Source organism: Arctopsyche grandis, chromosome 4 (genome assembly GCF_051622035.1).
Source record: "Arctopsyche grandis isolate Sample6627 chromosome 4, ASM5162203v2, whole genome shotgun sequence".
In the NCBI taxonomy this organism is placed as follows: domain Eukaryota; kingdom Metazoa; phylum Arthropoda; class Insecta; order Trichoptera; family Hydropsychidae; genus Arctopsyche; species Arctopsyche grandis.
Window position 1 is genome coordinate 5,579,848 of NC_135358.1, and position 22,213 is coordinate 5,602,060.

At 33.6% G+C, this 22,213-nt stretch overlaps 1 protein-coding gene across 1 annotated transcript; it reads right to left on the reverse strand.

The window, feature by feature from the left end:
- Positions 1-1,629: 1,629 nt before the first annotated feature.
- On the reverse strand, positions 1,630-19,967 carry dysf (neuronal PAS domain protein dysfusion). The gene is made up of 10 exons (XM_077428857.1): positions 19,957-19,967; positions 16,892-17,073; positions 16,190-16,260; positions 16,016-16,105; positions 15,475-15,675; positions 8,874-9,058; positions 8,373-8,479; positions 8,147-8,300; positions 6,797-7,198; positions 1,630-2,236 (listed from the first exon to the last, which is right to left on the reverse strand). The coding sequence occupies exons 1-10, from the start codon at positions 19,965-19,967 to the stop codon at positions 1,630-1,632; spliced, it is 2,010 nt and encodes a 669-aa protein (XP_077284983.1).
- Positions 19,968-22,213: the final 2,246 nt, after the last annotated feature.

The following is a 22,213-nucleotide window of genomic DNA, read 5'->3' on the forward strand; positions in this document are numbered from 1 at the left end:
ATTTACTAGTAGCATTTTTTAGACACGCGCCCCCTCTGTGGTCCTTTTGCCAGTAAGTGAACTTTGGTCCTCGGACTGGGAGTCTACACACAGTAAAAAGATACACCCAGAGCATATCCACTTGCCTTCGTAACCTTCTATTTATCTTCACATTAGACTGGATCTGCACTCGTGCGATGGGAAGACCTCACATTCACGGCCGCTCGCCAGGGACTTCGAAGTCGTAGGTACAAAAACATTGGGTATATTTTTTTACCATCAACGGCACCACTATTAATCAATGTAAGCGATCGAAAGTATGTACCTTTTTTCATTTTAATACATATAATCTTACATTGGTACATATTGAAAAAACGCAATAAAAAATATGCTGAATTATCGCGATCGCGAGTGCATTTTGATTGCCATAAATACATAAAATAAAATAAAACATTGTTCGTGTGAATGATTTTATTGTTTATTATTATTACTTCACATTAGATTTCATTTTTTTTTATTCTTAACACAGTCAAAGTGAACTTACTTTCCATAGCATTCGTAATATAAAAATCGATACAATATTTACATTAAAAATATTCTCTTGTATAATAAGTACTTAATCTTTAATTAAAAATTTAAAATGATTCGTGAAAATATCTAATATTTGGTACAACATACAAAATTATACAAAAGTAGGAATATATCTACAGTTCGATTGATTGCCATTGAAACAAAATGCAAAATATTATATTTATATACTTACATATATTAAAAATTACATTCGAAATTGGTTTTTGCCTTAAATTACTATCTAACAATAGTGATATGATATAAATAGTTTAAAAAATAAATTCTAAAATTGATTTAACAATACAAAAATTTACAAATGCTTCGTTCGTTAAATTGAAAAATTCATATTCTCGTACAAAATTTGTGCAAACGTACTAAAAAAACGATACATCTAAATAAATAGTTTTAAAATAGTTTTTATTTATTGCGCTAATCCCGGCGTCTAAATATCAACATTCTTGAATACAGGAAGTTTCAAACGGACCTAAAGAGTCAAATATTTGGTCAATTTTTATCCTTCAATACCAAATTTTTATTATATACATATATATATATGTTACATTTAGAATCATTTTGTTTATATATTAGTCCCAGCAAAGTACTCGAATAAGTAAAACTATACCTTAAAAAACTCCAAATATCCTATAGACAGACAGACAGTCTTAACAAATTTTTCATGAAATTTTGGGCCTCTCAATAATTTTTTTTTGGGGAAAAATACGACAAATATGCATCATTACATTATCCATAATTAATATTTAATTAAAGTTTCAAACATAAACATGCAATAAAGGCTCATTTTTATATAACAAAAAAACTAAATTGTAACTTAAAAAACCCTCTAATTACTTGGATAAACAAATTATTTTAACAACATATAAAGGTGGCATTTATTTCGTTGGTTTCATTTCAAACCCCCATCATTCTGGGCCTTGTGTCTGTGCACCTGCTTAGTTACGGCACTGTCTATAGTACTTGTTTGATACGTCCTGTAATTTAATGTTGAATTTTCCAATCGCGTCACATATTACCACTACATACCTACCTTTGAAGCATCCCCGACAAGCAGATGAGCCGATGTTATGAAGCTTCCACATTGCCTTCAGGATTATTAGGCTCGTGCAAGGTGGCACTATCAGCCGATAGAGGCTGGTGCTTTTGCCGACCGTCCGGATTGTTATTGTAGTCTTCTTCCCGACACACAATATGCAGAACCGGTTGAGGAGGCATCCCGGTGTGACTCACGTAGTGTTCCGGAAGCCAGTCGAATGTGAACGAGCCCTGCAAGCTTCCGTAACCGGTCAGGGCTCCGGGCGTTCCGGTCGGGGTTAGAGGAGCCGGAGAAGCATAACTAACCTCTTGGTATCCCTGGGGTGCCTTCTGGAGGGCCGTATCCGACCATGGAGGACTCGGGTTCCATCGGTCGATAAAATCCGCCGGGTCCTCTGCACCGTTTTTTGAGGGGTGTCTCGGGTAGCGGTCTGCTGGGTGTGTCAGTGCCAGAAGAGTGCCTCCTCCTCCGTCTACGATCACGTGTGATTGCTTCGATGCCGTTATGTGGAGAGGCTCCAGTCTGGTCAGGGTCTCCGAGTATTTCCGTTTCCGGTGGTGTCTGATGTTGGGCGGTGGGGGCTCTCCAGAATGTGGCTCCATACCTCTCATGATGACTTCCGACTGTGGGATGTATCTGTTGAATAATAATTTGTTTCGAATTAATCTTATGTACTGTTATTTTCGAATTAATCCTATGTACATTGAGGCTATAAAATTAATTTAAAGAAATAATTAAATGGAATATTCAAAGCTCATAATAGCACTTCCCAAAATTTACTTCTTTGTGGCTACATTTTATCGATAGTTTTCTCGGGTAGTGACACTCCCTTGACCTATCTATCGAACGTTTTATATAAGATCGATCTCTCGTTGATATTGTACCCAAAATTTAGCTAATTCAACATACATACATATATGGTTCCGCGACAAATCACTCACGGACTTTGCACTCAACGGTTTATAGTTTTTGATCGATGCAATGACACATGTATCAAATCATATGGAGCTCAAATTAACGTGTAAATTATGATCACTGCAATCGTTTGTAAAATTCAGATCAATTATTTTGATAAATCTGCGGATTTTCAAAAGCTTTTATTTAGTTTATAGTACCGGAAGTACCAAAAACTTGTTTTCGTTCAAATACCGATACCACCGGTATCGGTACTTTCGGTACTGTAATACCTAGTGACGACAACAGAGTGTATTACCCATATTAGTTTTTTTGACAATGCTTTATATTGAGTGTAAAGTCCGTGAGTGATTTGTCGTGACACCATAAAATTAATTTAAAGAAATAATTAAATGGAATATTCAGAGCTCATAATAGCACTTCCCAAAATTTAGCTAATTCAACATACATATATCTATGCGACTATATATGTACATATTATATGTATATATTATAGCTAGCAGCATAGCTCGGTCGTTAGGCTTCTGCTTAGCGTTGAGAGGCGCCAGGTTCGATCCCATGAGCTGACCTCGATTGAAAATAATTTTTCTGAATATATCTGTAGTGCTGCTGGTCAGACCTGGATATTTGTGGCTCCAGGTCGATCGTTTCCTATCAGAGTTTGCCAATTTTCTCTGATTGCATTTTTGAAACGGTTCCCGATTAAAAATTGGCTAAAAACCTTCGTACCTACTATGTCACAACTTCGTTAATTTGCGAGTTTTTCAATGTCTCGTTATTCAGCAATTTTTATAATAAAAAATATGCTGCAATGTAATTGGCCAAGAAGACGCATTGGGGTTACCTGTAAGGCCTTCCAGGTATGTATATAAGTAAAAAATAAAAATAAATATCTACTAGTTGTTTTACCCGGCTTCGCTCAGTGTTTGTAATATAAACAGGGTAAATATGGCGAATCTAATAGTAAATATTCATTTTTTTTTTATTAAATTTCTTTGAATCGAAAAAAAATAATATTCAACCAATCGAATCGTCGTCATAGAAACTTTGACTTGTTTTCGACGTTCCCAACCAAAAATACTTACATACATATATATACACAAAGTCTCTTTCGAAATTATATATAAGATATTGCCACAAACCCAACTTTATATATATGTACACTAGTGTTGTACCCGATGAAATATCATGGCATGGGTTATGGCATATTAAGCTATGAATTTAAAAAAATTAAAAGAAATGTGTCGGTCTTGTGTTCGATCCGTACGCGGTCGAAATCTGTAAAGGTTGACAATTTGTTGTAACCGTTTCAATCAAAATCAGATAAATCGGCAAACTCTGATAGGAAACTATCGACCTGGACACATCCAAAGTCTGGCCAGAAGCAACCGATGGGATTAAACCTGTGAACAGTTTGTTCGAAAGTATAATATGATAACCACTTGTCTATGCTGCTGGTTAATATATGTATGTATGTAAATCTTTGAAATTATTGAACTTCATTTGCAAAAATGCTAGAGTTGTGATTTATATATGTAGATCTGTAGATCTATGAAGAGGAAATTCGAGGGAAAACAGATAAATAAAATACTTTAGGAACTTGCCAACCGAGTTAATAATAAAATCTACTTAACCCAAAAAACTTTTCGATGTTTTATCACGCCGGATCGTTAGTTTATTTATCACTGAATTTCCTACCGATAATAACAGTTCTTTAGTGCCTTTTGGGCAACTTTTCTCTAATCACGCGCCACTTTCGCGCAATAAAATTGAAAAGCCGCACGCGCGCCCGTTGATTGATACATGCACACACATATAATGCGTATTAAGAGTATTTCTCAATCTTTTTGTATCTCCAGACGAGTGAGAGAACATCCGAAACGACTCTTCCACGTATTAATCATCGCACGCATCAAATCAATTGACGCTTCCAGGTGTTAGACGCGTCTCAGTCGAGATTTCGTGCCCGTTCAATTTGAGACCCGCAATTATTCCGACGTACCCCCACGATACGGAAAGAAATCGATTCGTGATTTTTTTGCTCCAAAAAATCCACGTTAGTACCCATCCTCGTCTAGAAAGTCCTGACACGCGATCTGACAGTTTCGCCGGAGATGGCGAGCTGATAAAAAACGCGAAAAAATCTCGCCAGCGTCTCGTTGACGCGCGGCGCGTCTAAGAATTTTTACATTTTAATCATGCTCATCCGTTTCACTCCTTTCGCAAATGGGAAAAAGTAATAAAATCATCAAACACATGCCAGTGTAATGATTATAAATTAAACGAACGCCCAATAAATTAGGTTCCCACTGGTAAAAACCAATATGCGTCAATCACACGACGGAGTATTGATGGATTTTTGACGTTGCGTGTATTAGAAGAATATCCGTTACCTATCTATAAGCTATCTATGGTCGGTTACATTGCGTCGAGAAAATTCAAAAAAATCGGTACATGATCTTAAATTAAAAAGTGTTTAATGCGATACGCCAAATGTGTTCACAATATGTGAAAATTAATTTCTAATATCGCTCAAGGGGCATCGCGAATACACGACGTCTACTAAAAACTAATTTACGTTTACGTCATTTTGTTCGTATGTACATAATATACAGGTGTTTCAAATGAGAGCTATGGATTTATATGTAATGTAATTCATATTTCATATGAAACTGGAACTATTTCATATTAACTCAACTGCAACTATTATGCAATTGAAGTCTATGAATTGACTCCAATTCAAACCAAACCATTTAAAATTATATTTTATATATTGAGATAAAAAACAAATCAAGATTAATTATGTTAATTAACTAATCTTAAAATGGATCAAATAAAAAGTATTCAAAAGTAAAGATTCGTACAAAGCGTTTTCTAAAATATGCACCAAAAAAAAAATTTAACCCTTTGAATGCTGACCAACGCCGATCGGCGTTTTGTCAACAAGCCCATGGACCTGAAAAACGCCGATAGGCGTTGTACCTTGAGCATGTACAAAGTAGACAAGAATACTACCCGCCAAGCCTTTCCAGGTAGCATTGAAAAATAAGTTCCGGTTCGATAGGACTAACGGTGTTCAAAAAATCTCCAAAATACACAAACACACACAAATTTTTTTCTAGATCATGAAATCGTGATCAGTAATCGATTCTGAGTTCGAATCGGTCAAAATCTCGAGTTCGAATTTTCACATGATCACAAAACTTCATCTAGGTATTGTTACTACGTACATAGATAAAGTGAAAATGCGTTGAACATGGGTCGTATAATCCGTTTCATTTGTTTGTCATTTATAAAGACTGGTTTACACCGGAATTTCTGAATTTATAACCATAGCAGAATTTTTCGATGGAAATCCCTAACTGCTGAGTATTTTAGATTGTGGCTAGGCATTTAGATTGTGAGCATCAAATTTTAACAACAATAAAGAAGATGGAACTATTTATGGAAAAATACATTCATTAATAGACTTGTTTTGATTATTTTATATTGTTGCAAGATATATTAAAGAGTCTAAGCACACCTTTCCAAACCTCGAAATCCTCGGAGGTAGTTATCTAGGGTAGTGATCTAGCTTCTATTTTTATACCTGCTTTCTATTGAATTTCTAAATAATTCTAGTTGGAAATGTTGACGAAATTTTCAGCGTGGCGGGCTTTCAACAAAGAAGACGTCAGCACTCAAAGGGATAATCAACAAATGTCTATTTGTTGTATTAAATTTTAAATGTATTTTAGGCTGAACGTTTAGATATAGAAGATTAAAATTTTACATATGAAAGCAACAATTTTCGATTTAGTTTGAAATATTTAACTTGCATTGATTCGAATCAACCTGTAGATGTATTATGTTTATAAGCAAGCGTATAATTTTCAATTTAAAAAATAAACACACATATACACACTAATCGTTTTAAAACCGCATTGAAATGGTTCAAATAATTGAATACGCAGAGGTCATGCACATACGCTTTTGATTTTTTCCATCGTCTAATATTGTCCGCGCGCGTTCATTACAGTGATTGCTCATTTTCTTTAACCTTTTCGTTATAAATCAAACATTCCGCGTCGTACCCATATAAATATTTGTACGGGGATCGTTTCAGAAACAGTTTCTCTAATAATTTGTATGCCAAGCCATCAATTGCCGCGGTGATTGATATGCGAGGACCCCCGGGGGATAGTAAAGACTCGTCATTATCATACGTTCGGATACGTTCCGAAAAAATAGTGAAAATGTACATATAATTATAATATATATTTATTGAGACGTTTCACTGACCTTTCAGCGTCCGGGGTGAAGGATGAGTTCCTCGAATAGTCCACGGGTCCCCGTTCCGCCATCGAGGGTTCGAAGCCATATCCTTGATGGTTGACGGCCATTATGTGTCCTCCGGAGTGTCTCAAGACGGTTGGTGTGTGCTGTCTGCTGGTGTGCAAGGCGTGGATGTCGTGATGTTGCTGCTCCGAAGTGTTGATCATATGGGACATGTCTTCGTTCGAATGTTGGGAATACGGTGATTCTTGGTTGATTGCGTATGGAGATGGTGAATAATTTGCGAGGGATGGGTGGTAGTAGTTTTGCAGTTGGGTGTCGTAAGCCATTCCGTATTGCAGTTTACTTTGAACGCTGTAGTAATGGTACAGCCAGGAATTCGATAGCATGATGGAAGCTTCAGCATCACTGTGTTATAAAATATAATACTTAAGAATCAAATTTTAAATGTATTAATGCTAAATATTTGATAATCGTAAGGCGTAACAAGATTGAACAGACATCTACATACATAGGCAACGAGCTCAAATTTTGGCTATTATCAATGATAACATCTTATAATTTTATTAAATTCTACTGTGTATTTCAATATAAATCAACCATTTTTTTGAAACAAAATTACACTAGTGCTTTCAAGTGCTATTGTTAGGAAATTTTTACATATGAATGAACTTACATACATATCTAACATGTATAGAGATGAATCGGAATGTTATGTTAAAACAATATGGATAGATTTATATGAAAAAAATCTATGTGGTTACCATTTTTTTCTACCAAATACTATTTGAAGTGTTCCGTGATCAAAAAAGTTTGACTAATATACATATACATTTTTTAATCATCACTTTATATTGACTTAAAATGTTATTTTAATAAAATAAGCATTGATTTGTAGAACAGTACAATGTTAGTTTCAATTAATTTATTAATTAGTATTATTTTGTCTCAAAGATAAATAAATGTGTTTCATAAACTGTTAAAAAATCATATATTTAATGTTTGGACTGGAATTTTTGATAGTGTAAAAAACTAACTAAGATGATTTATTTTTCAAACTTGTTTCCAATCAAAATTAGCGGAGCCATAATAAAATACATTAACACCAATCTTGATTGTTTGCTTGAATACAATTTGAAAATTAAAAGGTTACGTCTTAATTGAGATATCTATTTTTGACATTTGAGAATAAATAAGTATGTAATAACGCATTTTATTTGCGACCTTATGTTACATGAGAAAATATACCACGATACATATCATACAAAATGTTACATCAACCTTTCATTTTTTTATTTGAAATTGCTAAACTTGTTACTCCCTATTTACGTATAGATATAAAAATAATCAAATTACCTCAAAACTTGATTAGTACAGACTATGACAGGCTGTTGATTATTCTCCATATTATCTTTGACTTGAAGAACTGCATGAACCCACAACCAATCGCCTGAATGCTTTTGCAATCGCAACAACAATATACACGATCGCTCTTGTTCCGATTGCGTTACTAAAATCATCGTTTATTCATTAGCAAACATCACTTAATCGATCAATAAAAAATAGCTAAATGGAGACTCACTTAATCTATGTTTGGACTGAGCTTCCTTCATACACTCCCAATGCAGCAGCTGATACCAGGACACGCCTTGAATCTCGGTCTTCTCCCATCCCAGATACCACTCGCCGCTGCGTTCAAAGAAGTTCAAAATTAACACAAATAATGATTGCGTCTCATTCATCAACGCTTTTAATTAATATAAAAGCGAATTATTTATTGCAACGTGCGGCCTAATGAGCAGCACTCGTACATCATCAATACCCGTGTGCAATTGTGTTATACGTACGCACAAGATAGTTCGTTAATTGAAACATGTCGGGGGATGTGATAAAAAATGGTATTAGATTACGGTTATAAATCTGCGTCTGTGGCTTATTAAGACATTCGCATTAGTGTTTGGGCATTCAGAGTCAAGTGGGCGAAGGCTAACATATGACTTATGGACGTTTGGAGTCATCTGCGTTTTAATTATCGTTCGGTGCTTACTAAATTCAAATGCGATTATGATAGATAGATACTCACTTTTTGTCTATGTGTTTTATCTTCATGTCCATTGAGTGTATCGTTGTGAAAACGTTGGTGGCACCTTGGACCACGCACTCTCTGGTTTCTGGCATTGCAAGAGGAGCACAGGCTGCGAGAAACACCGGTTCATTTCTGCTGCACAATGGTAGAAAAGACAAGAAATGACCCTTGACCAAAACGACCTGTCACGGACAAAAATCTCATTTAACATTTTGATAGAGGCTTATAAAATACTCGGAGATATGAAAAAAATGACGCTTCCGAAATCAAGGTTTTTTTTAGATTTAATAATAAATTATATTAAAAAATTAAACGTTGCCTTGAATAAATGACGCTCTTATAATGACCGTACGTGCCAAATGAGAAAATTGTGTCATAATTGTAAAATATGAACAATAATTAATGCGGCAACGGAAAAAAAACGCAACACAGCACTAATTACTGACGAGCAAAAAAATAAATAAAATACAGACATGGGATTTATATAGGCGATAAAATTTGTTCTAACGGTCGTTAAAATCGAATTTTTGACACAATTTCTAATTAAATGAAAGATCAACTATGAATTATCGAACTCAAAAGCGGATACATTCAAGGAAAATTTATAATTTCCTATACATTTGATACTAGGAATAAATTTTTCCTCAATAAGAAAGCTTATCATTGAGATTAAATTTTTATCGCTTTTAATTACTATACACATGTAAAGCGGATGTTTATAAAGTTCCGCATTAAATATTTTTCCGATTAATAAGTAGTTATATAAATAACAATTACGTTATGTTACAAATAGTTGGCCAATGATGAATAATATAATACGTCAAAATCGTACACGCAAATATGTAGTTTAAAAAGCTGTCGGAATATTTGAAAAGGTTGACAGGTATATGACGTATCGACACATTATATATCAATTGTGTGTCAATGAAAATAAAATATCAAACTATGATTGTATTGTAGTGTGTTTTTTTTATGATTATTTTTGCGTTTGAATTTCCTCGACGATTTTCAAGAATAGTTTCAACTTTGAGTCGTCATTCCGACAATGCAAATGGCACCATTATCGTTTTTTTCGACACAGAAAAATGCAGATTAACCTTGGTTCGTTTTCTAAATCAAAATTCCTGATCGCTGTTGTTAACCCGTGAGGTTAACCACTCGATTACTACGGGCTCAATCTGACAAAACCGCCGTTTAGTAACGGACGTCACTTCAGTCGTACGAATCGATCTTAAAAAGTTTTGTTGGCTTCGACACGGGCGTTTCATTGTTTTAATGGAACGATTGATACGTAAGGTCAATGAGGTTGATTTATTGCCGTTATATCAAAAGTTAAATAATATAACAATAAAACGGCGGTGACTTTGACAGATTGCACAATTCGGTTGGCATTTATTTCGTTTGGAGCGAGAGTTTCGATTCCAAAACAAAAGCTTCAAATCTTTTAATGAGGATAAGACAAAAAAGAACCGAATGAAATGCTTATATGCATATCTAGATAATGTATATTTTTTGCAAGCTATCAACTTTCAATGCTTTCCATTGCCAATATATGTACCTACGTAATACACCTACATACGTACGTACATATGTATGTACCTACCGATATAAAACGTAATAAATAAATATCATATAATAATTCACCACAAACAGAAGTGAATTGAAATAATTACATAATATATCAATCAAATTAAAATGTACATATTTTGATGAAATATTTTTGAAAACAAAATAAAGACCGTTAACAGCAACTTCTACAAATATTATGAACCTACATATATAAATATCATATCTAATTTTACATCCAAGCTTATATTTTTGATAACACATTTTTGTACAAAAAAATACAAAAGGTATGTAGTAATACTAAGGTTATTTATATAAAGTAATAGGAAAAGTCTCCATAATATTTCTATGCAAGTTTCAATGTTCAAAATAATCCGGAAAAATGAATAACATATATAAAAATATAATCAGGACGCTTAGTTATAAACATCTTAAAGACTTTCCTACACATTGAATCGAACTTTAAAATCGAGACTTTAAAGTAGACACCGTTCAACAATTAAAAATAGGAAATCATCGCAATTTTAATATTTGTTTTATACCTATATACACATATATGTCATCATCATCATTCATAACCATTTGCCATCCTCTCCAACAGGCTTCCATCCATATCTGTTTTGGACAACATTCATCCATCTCATCCCGCAAATTTTTCAAATTTCATTCACCCATATCCCATGTGGCCAAAGAATTGCACCCTTTTACATTCTCTCAGGTACCATTCGAGCACTTCTTTCGTCCATCATTTTTTTCTTCTAGATACGTGACCCACTCATTGCCATTTCAATCTCTTCACCCTCCCCAGTATATCAACTACCCTTGTCATACTTCTCACCCACGTATTCCGTTATTTATTATTATCTAACTCTCCTCATTACACAGTGTGTATTTCTATATAAACCCTTACATATTGGACAAATTCCAATACTATGTTTGTGTTTAATGGGTTCAAATTGGTGAACATTGACAAATATGTACATATATTGCACAATATATCGTGCCAATACAAGAACCTACACCCAAAAGTTTACTTATAAAAAAATAATACAACAAATTCATTCTCAAAATCACACTACACAAATCAATCAAAATTAATCTCGAAGGAAACACATAATTACACGATATCGATCCGAAATCACTTTCGTATGCAAATACGCAACAATTCGACGATCGTTAATTCGCGTAATGTATGCGCGTCGTTTAATTGAATTCGATCGATTAGATTGAAATATGCAGTATAACACGTTCGGCTGATAGATTAGCCAGTTTCAAATTTCGATCTGTGAATATATTATAGCGAATTAACCACTATATTATTATACCTATAAACAGATATAGGGGCGTGCCGAAAGTGCGCTCGCAATTAAACGCGCTCACATTCTAAAATTAAGCACGCACATTTCCATCACTAGTCCATTATCTAGAGATGCATCCGAGGGACCTTAGCCGTGAAAAGTCTGGTCCATCGGACGTCGGCGTCTTCGACACCAACCTGAGAACACGTGATACTCATAAACCAGTTTGTTTTTACGCGAGGCGCCGAACACGCCCTTTTACGATGAAACCGCACCGACACTCGTCGTTTTATTATATTATATGCCTATATCTTTATTTTTTGTGTTGAGTTTTTTTCGCATCGAGGCGACCGCCCTGTATATGTTGTACATTAACGCATGGCCGATATATATTATTTTGACGAAATACAATCATCGAATTACGAAGAAGTCCGCTATGTAGTATATCGAGACGCGGACTCGGAGCCGATCGGTTCCCACACTCGTCCGCGCACGTATCGTTCAGGTGTTGTTAACTTTTTATTTATTTTGCGACATTTGTGCATATTTTTTGTTGTGCCATTTGTTCGTTTGGATTGAAAGAAAATTTTGACTATGGTGTTAGCAAATTTGGTTTGATTTCGAGTGATGTTTGAGTCGACTGAAATTAATACAATATGTTTCCTAATTTCATTACATCACAATAGTTGTTCAAAAATAGCTCTTTTAAACTCATCGAAATTCAATTGTCACGAGTTCATGTAAAAGTTCATAGTCTCGAATATTCGATGTTTACTAACATGAACCCATTAAATACAAAAATAGTATTGGAATTTGTTCACTATGTAAGGGTTTTATTATAAATACACACTGTATAATGAGACGAAATCATCATCATCACCATCCACTGCTAGATGAAGGCGTCTCCAACACGCTTTCAGTCGTCTCTGTTTTGCGCAACTTTCATCCATCTCACCCCACATATTTCCTAATTTCATCTACCCATCTTCCCTGCGGTCTTCCTTTTACTCTTTTGCATTCTCTCGGATACCATTCTAACACTTCTTTTTTCCACCTTTCGTACAATTTTCTAGCCACGTAGCCCGCCCATTGCCATTTCAATCTCTTTACTCTATCCACTATGTCCACTATTCTTGTCATACTTCTCACCCTCGTGTTCCGCTTCCTATCTTTCCTCGTTATGCCGATCATACAGCGTTCTATACATATTTGAGTGCATTGGACTTTGTGTAGCATTTGGCATTCAATGACAAATCCATACGTCAAAATACATTGAACAACATCCATTCGTCCAAATGCACTCCATCCTAATTTCATACGTCTCTCTATGTCTTCTTCTTTACTACCGGACATGTCTATTATTTGACCTAAATATAAATACTTGTTTACTACATCTACTTTGGTAGAATATAGGAACTATTTTAGCGTTGGGAAATATGACTATCATCAATGAAAAAAAATAGAAAAAAAAAACTTGAATAAAAAAATCGGCATGAAAAAATAGCTCTTAATATTAAAAATATATATTTAATAATAAAAATAATAAGGATTTTTTATTTGTACAATACATTATCCGTAAATCATCAGGCTTCCATTGTTTTCTTTTATGCTAAATTGATTACTTTTCCATGTTATTTTTATATTTATTTAATTCTATACTAAACAATAATTAAATTAATTAGTTTTTTATTCACATTAAAAGAACAAATTCAATAAGAAATTAATCGTTTTGCTTCGAGGCCACGAATTCAATGACTACGAATTTCTGATATATGTTTGTGTTCATAATTATAATTTAGCTTTGAATATTTGAGCAATTTCCATTTGTTTACATATAATTTAATTAAATATGATTGATTGTTTTTTTGACTTGTACAAATAGCTTTCGTAGTTTCTAAAATCGTATGTGGGCTTACAGAAAGATATTACAAAATCAAAAGCACGTTTTCAAAAACAATTCAAGTTTTGTTGCCAAACATAAGTTCTTCTAAATTAATTCATTTAATTATAATGATATCTACTTTGGTTTTAGCTCTGTTGTTTTACTCTATTTTTTATATTTTATATAATGAAGCTTTTAATGTACTCAATCGTGTCTACAGGTATTAAAAATGAACGATTAAAACCGATGGTTGAATACGAATGATACCGTATGCTCATCAGCAAAAACGGTTCCGGCTTCTACCGCAGATTTGCAATACAAAAAGGAACAAACACAACCTATTGACTCATTCCAGCGAGACAAACGTAACCTCATCTCGACAGTATACATAGTGGGTACCATCGCAGAGCGAGATCACTATATCACATTTAATTATACAGTGAGAGACGCGGTCAAATGATTCAATGTTTTTTCCGGATTGATGACATCACAATCAATGCATTTCGTAGTGAAATCGTCCTTATTACTGCACGCAATTACCATTATACGTGATCGGGTATTTTTTTGCTGTTGGCGTTCTGCAAATATTTATATTGAATGATCCAACTGCATTGTGCAAATCCCATCGAAACCGCAAAACTGTATTCGATTAACTCGACTTGACCCGTTGCTTTGGTGAGAAAAACGGATTTGTTCTATGGAAACCGGTAATGGGGGAAAAAATGTATACCTACATACATACATATGTATAAAAAGCCTTTTCATGAACTTTCAAGATCAAGCGATCGTTTAACCGATATTGTGTTTGAGCGTTTATAAAAAGAAAAAAACTCAACCGTATGAGATAATAACGTAACATCGCCATTAATCGAGATTGCGTCACTATTGGTGGTAAATATGCGGTTACGATTTTCAATAGAAGAGTCAATGGAATTAACACAGGACTTAGAAAAGAAGATTAAGATCAACTGATAATTAAACATCGGCTGGCAAATGGAATTACTACGTATATAATTATACATTAAAATTGCTATGACTTAATTTTAATATACAATTTGGCATACATTTTCCATACGTAACATATTTACATATGTACATATATCTAAAACCATAAAAAATAAGTCGTTAACAAAAATAATCATTTTGTACGTTCTATATAATTTATTTTAATTTTTTGCTTAACCCTTGTGGTTAGCAGGTGGATAAGAAGTGACCCAAATTCCACCAATGCAATAACAGTAATATTATTGAAAACTTTTGGTAATAAATAATCTATAATTATCTATCTCGTGCTGGTTTAGGTTCATGTTTCTAAACATTTCTTATCGTTTCCATTGGTCATGAACATGCAAAAGTGCAGAAAATATATTGAAAAACTTGTGTGTAAAAGCTCCATGTAATGCAATCAGTATTAATAAAATATATTAACTCTTGAACCGAGATACAGATAAATTCAAAAGAGAACGTAATAGCTAATGGTAATAGCTATTGTATGATATATAATTTTTCGCAAACATTCTAGGAATTGTTATCTTGAATCTGCTAGATGCTCGAGCTTTATCGGACACTCCTCTCTATAATGCAACGATAGATAGCATTCGTTGCAAATGCAATTCAATTATATGCATGCAGACTGAGCGGGTGTATCCTAAGCAAAAGGGCCTCGAGTGATTATAAACTAGCGCCGATGACGTTCAATGCACAATATATCAAATTCAGTTTATTGTTTTTGGACCCGTACATGGTATTGAAAGTCGAGTCGTAAATCGTCGACTTATGCTCGATCATCGTCTCTTCCAGTAACAATGGTATTAACGGCTAAACTGAACGATTAAAATGCAAATAGACTCACTTTTTGATCGCCGAATCTCATCTGTCTTCTCGCGTTTCTGGCAACGTTGATTCTGCACAGAAACATCCTGGATTCTTTAGGACTCGAACTGCTTCCGGGTGATGCTGATGATAAATTTCTACACAGTTCGGCTTGAACTGCTTGGTGATCTTGTTTGTCTATTATGTCGTACACACTATCGCCGTGTATCAACAGGTCTTCCTAAAATGTGAAAATGAGTTAGAAAAAAAACTTGATGCGTCACTTCTTGGCTTTAATCGTATTAAAGTCGACCGTTGTTTAATTTGAAGACTACCGTGAAAATTCCACCAATTTCACGGACTGACCCACGTTAATCGATTAGGTAAATATTACGATGAAAATACGGGAAAAAGTGTGTAATTCGACATTCTTCAAAAATATACACAATTTTAATTCAAACAAAAATTATAACAATAAAAGAAAGTCGTCATATCTAATGCATATCACAGAATGGAATTTTCATGATTGTATTAGTTCATTTTTTATATTTTGCATATACAGAGAAAATAAAAAGACTCACCATTGAATGGCCGAGATATTCAGCAGCGTTGTCTGATATATAAAGTAATTTTCCATTTTGAGTCATCATCATCAAGAATCCGTTCATAGCCTTAAAATTAGTATCAAATGTTACTTCAAAAGTTCAGCATTTTTAATTTAAAAATTTTACAACAAAACAAGTGCTAATTCTTACTTTAGAAAATCCAATATTTGGCGTCGGAGAGTGGTGGTGATAATGATGTGTAAAATCGTGACATTTCAATACTAAAAATATCAAGGTAATTAAAAATTGCATATAAATAAACAAGACTGTTAATGACAAAAATGATAAAACAGTCGTTATCGCAACTATAAAAGTCGTGCTCGGGCATTAAAATAAAAGCGTGCACCTAGAAAACAATACCGAGATAGTTGTTATCGTTCGCCAATATCGGTGCATAAAATGTAACGTAAATTAAAATAAATAAATTTTAAAAAGCAATAAAGAACAATTTTATCATATCTTCTAAAAAAATTGTACGAATTTCTAATTCGAAAGATTGTACAATCGCTCGAATTAAATTCGCAGAGTGGAGTTTAGCTGCTCGGCAAAATTCGCGAGGTGTTAAAGCAATTTAAAGCATTACATAAACGCGAATATTACAATATTGTACGGTGTCGGTGTTTGTGATATTACATCAATGGTGGGTGAAAGTTGGCAGATAAATTATTGTTAATTTTTCCGACAACGGTTGACAATTGTATTGTCGTCCGATACCGTGTGCAAACACGTTTCGTTAACATTGCATAAATAATAGATATGATACAGTTTATTAAATGCCACGAGCCGCGTTAATAAATCACACATTGTAAAATATAAATTGCGGCTATTTTTGTCACTGATAGAGATACACACCTTGTTGGAAATAATTCGCTTTCCTCACGTACACGCAAATTAACGCCATCAGTTGCAATTGTGACAGTCTTTGGCGCGTCGATGGCGGTAGTGGTAGCAAATCTCTTAAATTTGCTATTTCTGCGTTTATGAGATCTCTTCGCATTTTACTGGCGCCTTTAGTAGACTTGGTGGGTTCGAATCTGTCAACGAATGTATAATTTACTTGAAAATATTTAAAATTAGTTTAAAATATCTTACACATACTTATTGAAGATCAATTTAGAGTATTTGAAAGAACACGTTTGTATAATTGAGTCGTCAATGTACAGAAACTACATACTTCGAATCACCAAACCAAAAGATTTGCCAGATTTAAAATAAATCATATAATTTGAATTGCATTACTCATTATTATGTCAGAAAATTAAGTGAAAGCTTTAGGGATAACAAAATAAATGGATATATTTTTAGTTTTTAATTAAATGCTTATTACTGTCAAGTTAACAAGCATATGATTATAACTAAAATATTTTTCTACGAGGATAATAAATTTAGAAAAGCTTCTAGAGATCATGATTTATTTTCCATATACGTATATACTGTCGAAATCACATACGTTAAGTAAGCAAATTACATCATTAACTGATTAATTTACATTAAATTGAATAACTACTGATAAAATATGTCATTGCATATTATTCTAATTATATTGAATTGGCACATTTTTTTAACAACTGCTAAATATTGATTTAGTAGTTGGTTCACCGCAACTCTTGTATAAGTTAAATTAGTAGATAACCTGTGTTGAATCGTGCAAAAATTACACATGCAGTGTTGATGGAGAAATGCTATTTTTTTTTAATTTAAATTTGATCACGAAGCTATGTATTTCTGAAAACACATCAATCTTTATTAATGAATTTAAACTCATCGCCTTATATTTTGCTTCCATTGACTATAAACAGAATAAAGCTAAGTTTACGAATGTTTTTTTATAAAAGTCATTGACTTATGTAAATACAAATTTAAACTTTATTATAAACGTTTTGTATGGAAAGCTTGGGTTTTTACTCTACCCGCTCGTCGATGTCTTTATATAATATAATGAAAACTTCTATTCTAAATTAATTTAACATTTACAAAACCATTAAGATTCATATATGACCAACTGTAAGCTAACAATGCGTACATAAATCACAATGTTAGTTCACACGAGTAATTCAAAAAACTATCGAGACGGTAAGAAAATTTATTATTTTGTCGCCTCGCATATGCAATAATTCAGTGTGATGTTTTGAACAAACGCACGCCGAATGGGTAAACAGGCGTTTGGATTGCGATCGCGTACTCTCCGTCTGCAAATTGTTGCTAATATTTAGCATTAAAATTGGCATTAGTCACAGAATAAATTACGATTCGGAACATTTGAATCGAATTTGTATTCATAATGAATTTTGACAGTAGCCGAGCGAACATGTTCGTCGAGCATATTTGGACATTTTCTTGATTTATATACGATTAGTGTTTATTATGCGACTCGCGTTACACGAACAGGGTTACCAGACGACCATAATTTCAACAATTTGTTTTTTCAATAACCCACTTACAACGGCACTAAATTCACAAAAGAGAAAATGCCAACAAATTGACTAACGATCGAGATGAATCGGCGGCTTTTTTTAAATCATTCAAATTTATTTATATGTTTAACAAGCACGACTACACGATAATATATAAAGATTGACTAATTGTTGTAGCTTACACGACATTTAAAATTTAAATTCATCGACATCATGAATATGCATTTATTGGATAAATATTATTAAGATATCTACATATGTAGATGAGTGTGCATATAATTTTCGCACAGCCCTGTTGACGCCGACCAACAAATCAGATAACATCTATAAGAGAGGATGTACGTCAATCCACTTACAAATGACAAATTATTCGATTCCCATGATATTCGATACACAGTCAGGTATTTTCTGAGAACGCGTTAAAATTCAAGAAGTGACAATATATTTTTTAATCTAATCTTGTAATGAGTGAGTGATGAGAATTTTTATTAAATGATTATGGAAAATATGCATACATTATTCGCATATACGAATAAAAGTAGATAGATATGATATGTAAAGTTATTTAACCGTCGTTTTACTAACGACCATTGTATGTACATATTTTTCATGTAATGAAATATCAATTATTTTATAATAACAAAGTTTAACTATGACTTATTGTGTACAATATTCCTATACAATGCACACTATAATAGCATCAATATTATTGAAAATAAAAACATCATTTAAATTCACTGAAAATCAATCAAATTATTACCTATAATCTTTTCAAGGATCTCTTGTATGAGCTTATTATATAAAGCAAAAAAAAAATAGAATCATCATTGCGGTTTAAAAAAAAGGGTTCTTTGCTTCTATTGATCTTCGATCATTAAACAAACATACATAAATATATACTTATGTCAAATTTAATGGTTATATATTATATAAAATTTTATGCTCTTTTTTTTCTTTCAACACATCTTATTTATTATTCTTTTTAAACCTATTTTTCATCTGAAATTTAAAATATGTATAGCTAATCTGTTTGTTAAATAATATTTATTACTTTCAGTACTGTTTGGTATATAATATTTATTACCTACATACTTCATATTATTTTTTTTACAATTAAAAATTTATATACGTACGAAATTATCAAAAAATAAATACCAAAGTCTTCCTGACATCAGTTAATAAATTAACGACGAACTTTGGAAACCTTGGATAAATTAAATTTCCTATTCACTTTTTAATGAGAAAAGGCGTGTTGTTCTTCATCAGTAAATCACATTAAAGAATATATATTTTTTGTGTTGTTCACGTCTTGACCGCGCCGAGATAATTACAGATAAAACCAACCCTCTCTTCCGAGCATAGTTATATACCTTCACACACAAACTAATTTATAAAAACAAACGATAAAACACAGGTACATCAAAGTGAATTTTCAATGAATGGCACAATATTCCCACGCGCAAGATATTTGATTAATAGATAACAAATAGATATTAATCTCACCTGGTGAACATTGTGATACGATCAATATCCAATCAATCACTAACACTTCAAATCACAAATTGTATGAATAAGTCCTGTAATTGTAAACTTGGTTGTGCACAATTCACGATTTTGTAAATTTCACTACTTTTTTTTATTTTTCACTTAGTTTGTTGTTTCGCAGGTTGATGTGTAACATTCGCATAATGTGTGTTTTGACGATTCACTGTCATGTCGGCAATATCCATTGAGAGATGCTGTGGTTGGTGATCGATGCACGTCAATCACGCGCGCGTGCTATACCGACCGGTTCGCATGTGTACGAACGAGATCATTTCCGTTGACAGAACACACCGGTCAGAACGAACCGGTCGGAGTCCTTCCGACATCGCCGGCGGCCCGCTGACTGACTGATGTGGTCCTCCGAAGAGGGTGGCCTTCTCGGGCCTTCTTGCACCCGGCGTGGTAGACCATCGCGCTTACAGACAATGCTAAGAGAAAACAATAGTCTCACACTCTTCACAAAACCACAAAGAGCAACCGCATCGAACCGCAAAAATCCAGAAAAAATCCGTCAAAATAAAATCAGAACAAGTGTCTGAAAGATTTGCATAATTCCTTCATTGGGATCAATTTAATAAATTCATTACTCGAATGTTCGTATGCGCTAGACAAGGATCGATGTAGCGATTCTATTGGTTTTTTACAGTGTACTCGTATGCGCGATGCAACGTGACGCAATGTTTTATCTCGCTCTTACTGCATCACTTAGACGCGCGTTAGAAAGAAACACCGCTATAGTCCCCGTATGCGTTTATGTAGGACAGAGAATCGAGCTTTGGCTCCGCCTCTCTGGCTTCTGATTGGTCGAACGGCTTGTACTGGAATTGTAGTCGTTGTATGGTGGGGCTGAAGTAAAAATTTAAATTCGCAATGCTTAAATAGGGGTTTTATGGTAATTTTGGTTGCATGGAAAGCAGCGCGGCAGCGTGACTCGGGTCCCATTGGCCGGTAGCGTGACGCTCTCTATGAAGACTGTGGGAAAAATTCTTGGCGAGCTTTTTCAACCACGTATGATCCTTCGTATTATGAGCGCACGAGATTTATTTATTATTTCATTCGCGTGCAAGCTGGTAGACGCCATTTTTTAGGGGTTTTTTATGATGTGTGTGAAAAGTTTTCATGGAAAATTTTGTCAATGTTCACACGTTTGAGAATTGAGATGTGTTCAGTATTAAAATTTCAATTCATTCGCTTTAGAATCCAATAAGAAAATATCGCTTTTTATTACAAAGTTCGTCTGACAACATTTGGATTTCGTATCCTACATTGTTCCGATCGTTTTGAAACTTTGCCATTTTGCACGGTTTGGTCAACAATAGTCACGCATTGAAATCAAATGCGCAAGTAAGATGGTGAAAAATAATCGTAATAGACAAGTTTAAAAATGCTACAATTTTGACCATCTTGACGTATAATGGTAAGTTGCCGTATTTATCTGCCTTTCTGCCACCCTTTCGTTTTGTCAGATTTTAATTGCTTAAACTCCCTATAACTTTTTCTTTTTCACACTATATCTTGTAAAATTTGTAATATACGTAGGTTCTCATTTTCTCTCATATATATTTTTACTTAGGTTTTTGAGATAATTTATTGAGAAAATACGCAAATCAATGATTTACATATATAGACCTAACATTCTAAAAAATACAACAACTGTAAATATTGTATTTTATTTAACATAGATATATAACAGGGAAACCTAACAGGTAAAACCAATGCACATTCCTAGACAATTACTGACGAACGTTGCAGCATTTTTTTATTACATAGATCGCTGTATTTCGAGAGTCTGAAGAACATGAAATCAACGATTAATTAATTAATTAATCCATAGAAACATATATAGATTTAGTATACAAATAAATTTTTACATATTGTACATAAATCAACAATGAAATCATATAAATTGGCAAACTCTGATAGGAAACGATCGACTTGGAATCACAAATATCCAAGTCTGACCAGCACCATTAAAGATTAGCACAGGATCGAACCCGGTAACCTCTCAGTGCTAAACATAAACGCAAATACCGAGCCATACTGCTGGCTAAATATGCATGTTCATAGGTAGGTAAGTATTGATTATTTGTATACAAGTCCAAGTCGTTGTAAATGTCACAACAGTTAGCATATCGATATAAATTTCCCATAGCAAGAATTTTTCAACTGAAATCCGTTTTTCTTTATGTCGTGTCTATTGTGTAGGTACGTATAC

Excerpts from the sequence above, each read along its gene's own strand:
- dysf (XM_077428857.1), bottom strand. Across the intron at positions 15,676-16,015 it reads AATATCTCGGCCATTCAATG|GAAGACCTGTTGATACACGG; the intron begins GTGAGTCTTTTT and ends TTCACATTTTAG. Across the intron at positions 7,199-8,146 it reads TGTACTAATCAAGTTTTGAG|TGATGCTGAAGCTTCCATCA; the intron begins GTAATTTGATTA and ends TTTATAACACAG.